At 36.3% G+C, this 7,841-nt stretch overlaps 1 protein-coding gene across 1 annotated transcript; it reads right to left on the minus strand.

Moving 5' to 3' along the window:
- Positions 1 to 4,120: 4,120 nt before the first annotated feature.
- On the minus strand, positions 4,121 to 5,304 carry LOC145041176 (F-box protein At2g27310-like). The gene has a single exon (XM_078989128.1). It carries the CDS (start codon positions 5,255 to 5,257, stop codon positions 4,274 to 4,276), a length of 984 nt encoding a protein of 327 aa, XP_078845254.1. The 5' UTR covers positions 5,258 to 5,304; the 3' UTR covers positions 4,121 to 4,273.
- Positions 5,305 to 7,841: the final 2,537 nt, after the last annotated feature.

A 7,841-nucleotide genomic window follows, 5' to 3' on the forward strand; every position in this document is an offset into this window, starting at 1 on the left:
TATATTTTTGTTCCTAAACTTTATTATGAACTTATAAATAAGATTTATCAGTAATACTAGTCGTTATACTGATCGATCTACTTATGAGAGTCATGTCTAGGTTAGATTTATGAGGTGTTTAAATTGGATTTTCCAAACAAGACATAGTTGCAAAAATGGTCCCTGTGGTTGGCAAAATTATACGGTGTTTGTCCAAAAAAGTTTGGGGGTGCATCAGTGGTCCAATTTTAAATACTTTGTGTGTTTTTGGTCCTTATGGTTGAAATTTTTGTGTGGTTTTGGTCCATACCCCACCTAAAATGTCCAATATACCCTTACATATTTCTTTTTTAATTTCTTTTCTTTTATTTATTATTATTTTAATTAATGAAAAAGAAAAAGAAATTACCATGCCGACCCTTACACCCCACCCTGCTCACTTACTCTCTCTCTCTCTTTCTCTCTCTCTCTCTCTCTCTCTCAACATAATCGATATATCCTCTCCTTTTCTTCTACTGTGCTCGTAAAGCACCACTTACACCATCATTGTCGCCCTTGGTTGTGCAACACCTCCACTATCAATCTCCGATGATGATGGCTTGCAACCCAAATGCAAATTCCAATGATGTGACCCACCTCCCACCACTCATTCGTCTTCTCCGATAGCATCATCGTAACACCATATGTTCATTTCCAGATCTGTAAACGAGACCGACTTACCAGAACCTTGAAGTAAAATTCACTTCACGATCTCACACTATCGATATTGGCACCCCATTGCATGCCACCACCTCTCGAACGTAGACCTCGACCAATTTCGCCACAGAAAAGCTCTCACTTATAGCTAGGAAGTGAGCACTCTTCGTCAACCGATCTACAATCACCCAGATCGCATCGACACCCCTCACAGTCCTCTGTAATTTGGTGATAAAATCCATACAAATATGCTCCCACTTCCATAGGGGAATCTCGAAAGGCTGCAATTGGCCAAGGGGGCGCTGGTGCTCTACCTTGACCTGGCGACAGGTCAAACATCTCTCGACTACCCATGTCACATCTCTCTTCATGTAGGGCCACCAATAATCCTTTTTCAAGTCCAAATACATCTTAGTGGCCCAAATATGGATCGAGAATCTCGACCAATAGGCCTCCTCCATCAAAATTTGTTGGCCTTACCGGTATATGGCACTAATATCCGCCCATGGAAGGTTATAAGCCCTCGACTATCAGTCTCAAACTCAAAAATCTACAAGATCCCCCGCTCTCTCTTACGGTTCTCTGGTCTAATAGCCACCGCTTGGGCTTCTCGGATGGTATCTAAGACTGGTGTCATTACCGTTATCATCATACACACGTCTCGGATCGGAGCACTTACTGCTCTATGACTCAAGGAATCGGCTACCACATTAGCCTTGCCAGGATGATACAAAATCTCACAGTCATAGTCCTTCACTACATCCAACCACCTCCTCTGTCTCATATTCAGGTTGGGCTAATCCATAGGTATCCAAGGCTCTTATGGTCTGTGTATATGGTACATCGGACACCATAAAGATAGTGACATCAAATCTTGAGGGCGAATACCACCGCCCCCAACTCCAAATCATGGGTTGGATATCTCGTCTCGTGAGGGTTCAGCTGCCTCGACGCATATGCTATCACGTGCCCTATCTACATCAACACGACACCCATTCCCAATATAGATGCATCACAGTAGACCACAAAGTCCTATACTCCCTCCGGAAGGGCTAGCACTGGAGCTTTGCACAATCTCTAACGAAGAGTCTCGAATGATGCCGACTGCTCAGGCCCCAAGTGAAAATAACACCCTTCCTGGTCAATTTGGTGAGAGGACTAGCAATCTTGGAGAAATCTCGTATAAACCTCAGATAGTAGACTGCCAGGCCTGGAAAACTCCTGATCTCAAATGGGGACCTCGACACCTCCCACTGCATAACTACCTCAATCTTGGCCGGGTCGACCAAAATCCCATTCTGGTTAACGAGGTGTCGTAAAAACTAAACCTATCGTAGCCAGAAATCATACTTGGAGAATTTGGCATAAATCCTCTCCTTCCTCAACACCCCAAGAATCTGCCGAAGATGCTCTTCGTGCTGTTCCCTAGACCTCGAGTACACCAAAATATCATCGATGAACACGATCACCGACCGATCCAACATAGGCCCACATACCCGGTTCATGTGGTCCATGAACGCTGCCGGTGCATTTTTGAGCCCAAAAGGCATCACCACAAATTCATAATGCCCATAACAAGTCTGAAAGGCCGTCTTCTGGATATCCTCCTCATAGAGACTCATTTGATGATACCCAAATCTCAAATCAATCTTCAAAAACCAAGATGCTCCTTGTAACTGATCAAACAAATCGTCGATCCTCGGTAGTGGGTAACAGTTCTTAACCGTCAACTTGTTTAATCCCCGCTAGTCGATGCACATCCGGTGTGAGCTACTCGGTCTAATGTTTATGCTGCCATCTCAGTCCCTAGTCAAAGAGTTGGGGCCTCAAACTTGTTGAGTTGCCCTATAAATAAGAATATAAAACAATTTAAATTTATACCTGGAAGTCAAGATGTTACAGAAGCTTTCAAAGCCAATGAAAAAAGAACATGAATTGAACTAGAAACTTTAAGGATAACAAGAGTAAAAAATTTTAGACAACCAAGGTTTTCAAGAGCTATACTAATAAAAGAAATGTGTAACTGTACATTTAACTAAATTTGATAACTAAAACAAAATTGTAATAAAAGAAAAGTTTAGTAAAAGCAAACTCAAACCAACAACGAATACAAACAAATAAATACCTGCAACAACCAAACAAACAAAACTTTAAACAATAACCAAAACGGACAAACGATGAACAATACCAAACGATGAACATTAAAGGTGATGATCACTAACAATGAATTGTACCATCATTGAACAATATGGACGATGAGTTGTGAAATAGCTGACAAAAAATGTGTCGCGATTTCACTAATGGAAATACAAACCGAATTAGAAAATATACTCAAAATTTTCAAACGTCACAGCTCCACGTTCGCGAAGACATTTACAAAACTGTGTCGAAAATATCGATCAAAGGCATTTTTTGAAACACGATATAATGATCGCGATACGAAAATCAACGAAAACCGAAAAAATCAAACCAGAAAGTGACGAAATAACAACAATAATATTATCAAAACGATAAATTTGAACAAATCAAAAGAAAAAAAATAATACATAAACGATTTAGAAAAGCATACCAAACAATCGTAAAAGACGGATCGAACACGGCTCTGATACCATTTAACTAATAAGAATCTACAAAGAACTTAATAATAATATACAAATAAAACACTTAGGGTTATATTGTTCATACAAAATTGTTAATACAAAAAAATAAAAAATAAAAAATAAAATAAGACTATAAATATGAAAAATAAAAAAAATAAAAAAATAAAAATAAAACTATAAATATGAAATATATGTAGGGTTTACTATAAGCTAAACATAAAAACCAATACAAAACCAACACAAAACCAATATAAAATGAATCCAAATAACTTATTATACAAACAGATATGTCATTATAAAAAACTTTAATCAATAAGATATAATTATACCTAACATGTAATTTTGATAGTGAATACTTATTTTCCAAAAAAAAGATCCAAAAGTTGAGTTACTTTTGTTTGGGGTCTAATGAAAGAATAATCTTGCCACTAATTTAACAATTTTAAATTGAGTACTCTTTGAAAAAAAAATCTTTAATTGACTAATTATTTAACTTGAAAGCAAATCTCATGATCAGTTGTTATTATGGTTATATTGATTACAATATTTAACAAATTGGATGACGAATATGTAGTTTGGTTCTTAGCCGAATATTGTTAATGTTGTTATACATGCATATCAAAGAGATGATTGGTACTCAGGAGTTGCTTATCAACATATGAGACGGAAATCTTAACTTAATTTAATGATTGGTATTTCCAATGTCCTAATCGATGTATAGACTAGTTTGGTTTCGATTTAAATGGTACTTGATCAACTTCTTTGTTCATTGCCTTTAATACATACCAAAAACCATTGCTCGTTTTTGCTTGAATTAAGTATTAATCATATCCAAAACAATGACATGCCCAAATGGAGTTCATAGTAATCCTTCAAATGAATGTAAATAAAAGAACATATAGTATCATCAAATAATCAAATTAATAAAAGAATTTGTATCTATCAATTAGTCTCCGTAAAGAATTTAATGTTTTGACTTTGACTTTTATTTGTCGAATTTACCACGATAGGGCAAACGACCAAAATGCCATAAAGATGGCTACCCCACTGGCGACGCAAGCCATGTCAACCCGTCGTTCTTTCCTCTCCATCTTCTCCTTTCTCTCTCTTCTCCTTTGAACGAACTCTTCGTATCTCTCTTTCTGCTCCTCTCCTCCGCCGCTATAACTCCTTCTCCGCCTCGGGGCCACCGTAAGTCCTTGTAAAATCACCATACTCTCCTTTCCGCTCAAACACTTGTTATCCATGTCAAGTACCGTTAAGCTAACCCTACTTACGTTTAATACTCCGCAGACTTCTTTCACTCCACATGTGATCTGTATGTTGCCGTTCACGTAATCCTTATTATGGAGGAGAAAGGCGGGGGCGATCACTACGGCGAACGTCACCTCTAGGTCGCCGGTCAACCAGTTCCGTTGGACAGAAACAGGATTTACGCTTGATAGATTCACTCCCCGGTTCTGGCTTGGGTCTATCATGATCCAACTCAACGTCATATTCTTTTCAAGATTCGACAGAAGTGTCTGATCTTCTCCGGAGAATTTAACGGCCGAAGGTACGATTTCTTTGGGTCCAAGAAGATCAATACGAAACGGAGACGATTGGAACCAGTCGCTGGGGGTGGTGTTGGTGGATTCAGCCTTGGAGAATACGAGTTCGTCGTGGTATCTGATGTCTACGGAGGAGATGATATGGGTGGTTGGAGGTGATGATGTGGCGGTGGCGAGGTGGTGGCTGGGAGATGGGAAGGAATCGGAGTAGAAAGAACGGTAGCCTGAAGGGAAGTTGGAGATAGCTTGGCTGACTAGAGGGTCGGTGATGGAGGGCCAATTGGAAGAGCAGATATCGGACCAGAGTTTGTGATCGGAGCAGAGGGTTTGTAGCTGAGAAGATGTACAGCCGGCGGCGGCGAGTGTTTGACCGTCGAGTCTGGTCAAGATGTGGGTTTTGATGATATCTTCATGAATATCTGCTATTGCCATGGATTTCCTTGTTTGTTCTCGAATGGCGAATGGATAGGGTTTATGGAAAAGCCGAAGTCTGTCGTGGGGTATATATATCCTTTTCTAAAATGGATAATATCAAAAACGCGCTTTTACTTTTACATAGTTTCTATTTAACCCTTCACGTAAATTTTTTTAGTAGTGTTCGTGTTATAATATCAATATATAATATTCTATTTCCTTTCCAAATAATGTAATTATTTATGTTTTATGTTTTAAAATTATGAAAATAAAGATCCGAACTAAGCCTGCAAGGAGAAATACTATAGTTAAGAGGTAAAAACAAATAACAGAGAAGAAATTAGATATAAAGATCAAATCCTCAGCTGTAATTACAATTTAAAATTACATCATTGTACAATGTCCTCTCAATATGTTTGACTTTATATTTGTTGTTGTTGTTGTATTAAAGTATTATACATGTAAACATCAGAAACGGCTTGGCCGGGCCGCCCCACCTTTGTCAAATTGCCACTATCTCTTATGTTTTACCCAACGGAAAGTCCATAGGCTCGTTTAATTTGTAGTTTGTAGGTTAAATAATAGGAATATAATGTTTATATAGTTTAGATTCTAACATTTTTTAAATATTTTGTTTGTTTGAAATTTTATTTTATATTTGTCAATATTCCTTAATCATTTTTAATCATTATTTTAATCATTTGACTACTACAGAACATTGCATGTGGTCGTGTGTATATAAAAACAACCATTAATAAGACCATTTCTCATAATGCCATAGTTGAGATTATTGGGATGGAGTATAACGTAAATGTCAGGTTGGATGCATACTACAAGCTTTTGATTGATAGTAGTCGTGTCTTTGAAGAATCCGAAGAAGTGGAAAGCCAAGATTTGTAGAAAGATAAAGATCAAGTGGATGAAGAGTTTATTCATGATACGTTTGAGAATTATAGAGTGGTAAAATAAGTGAATAAAGAGGTCCTTATCCAAGGAACTAACTACAATTGAATCACAAAATAGTGATTTAACACTTCTACCGGAATACTAGTAAGCCCAAAGTTATGCCATGAATGTATGAGAGTCTTTATCAAAAGTTGGGATTTGAACACATGCAGTTTCCAAGCTCTATGTGATGTGTGATCGGTTCTAAAGCTTTTATTAAGTCTCAAGACAAAAAGGATAGCGGATGTAATGATCATAAGGCTGAAATGTCAGGGCTTCTGAAAATGCTTACCGTGAAAAAGAATTTAACAATTGTTGGTTAATTTATATAACCAAAACATAAATAAAAAAGCATAAAAATTAGATTTTTTTTTTATCTTGAATCTGGTTAAAAATCTGGTTAAAAGAAAACTTAAACAAGAACTATTACATACCTCTATATATGTGTCTACTGATCGTATATGTGTCTACTGATCTTATTCTTATTATTCTTATTGGTGTTTTCTTGCTTGACCCGTTGGTATGACATTGTGATTTGGATTTGTATGTATAAACTTATGGTTGCTTTTCTTTTAATATGTACTGGAAATCATAGCCATAAGCGATCAAGAACTACCTTTGAATTTTACTTATCCTTTTAACAAAGGACTAGTTAATATGGATGAAGTAACACTTTTGACAATTACCATACATTGTTGCTTTGACTTTTAAAATTTTTCTTTTTTATGACTTGTCCTTATATGTGTTTAAAAGGAAGCCACGCTAAGAAAGTTTTGTCAAATACTACGTATTTCTAGTTTAATCAAATATATTATTCTTTGGCCTCCCCTAGCTTTGTGTTTTTGTACCACAAACATTTTTTGGTTTATCTAGCGATTCACGTTCACGTCATAATTATAGAGAAGTCATGTTATAATTAATGGACACGTGCTTTTCTATTAGGTAGGGCCATCTGATGGTTTATGGTTATTTATGTTGGTGTATTCCATTTTTTTAAAGTCTTGGCTATGCATTATGTTTTGCAAGTTGTAATTAATGGTATTATTGTTGCTTACTGAAAGTAATATTTGTGTTGGTCACCTTTGGGATATTATATTTAACCATTAAGATTTTAATGTTTTTTTAGTAAGTATTTAGATTATGTTTGAGATGTTTTTAACGATAAGAAAACCGAGTTGATAAAAATAAAGAAAACATATGTTAAACTAGTTCATGGATTTGATTCAAGTATCTCTTATGGTAACTTTGGTTATTTATATTTTAGACGTTTAATTTTTTGGTAAAAATATGTTGGTGATTTGTTATCATCAATGTTATTTAAGTGTAATGAGATTACTTTGTTAACTAAAAATGATCTTGATAAATATTAAACAAGTAAGAAAGATGTGGAGTACATACTTGTTTAAGTTTGATCAAGTATCAAATTATACTATCATTTAGGGGCGAAGACCCTAAACGAACGGTAGTCCGAGGGCAGCACCCCTAGGAGCGGGGTCCAAGGGACAGAGCCCCTGGCTAGGTTTGACTTTGCTGTATTAAAAATGCATCAGTAAATACAAATTTTGAATATTTGACCCGGTTTTGACTTTGTATTAATCCTTATACAAAACCCGGATTTATAACAATTTTGACTGTTGAGAAAACTGTTATATGACAG

The sequence above is a fragment of the Lactuca saligna genome, chromosome 1 (genome assembly GCF_052625555.1).
Source record: "Lactuca saligna cultivar CGN05327 chromosome 1, ASM5262555v1, whole genome shotgun sequence".
NCBI classification, from domain to species: Eukaryota; Viridiplantae; Streptophyta; class Magnoliopsida; order Asterales; family Asteraceae; genus Lactuca; species Lactuca saligna.

Bases quoted from the DNA above. Each gene is read 5' to 3' on its own strand.
- LOC145041176 (XM_078989128.1), bottom strand. From the start codon at position 5,257: ATGGCAATAGCAGATATTCATGAAGATATCATCAAAACCCACATCTTG.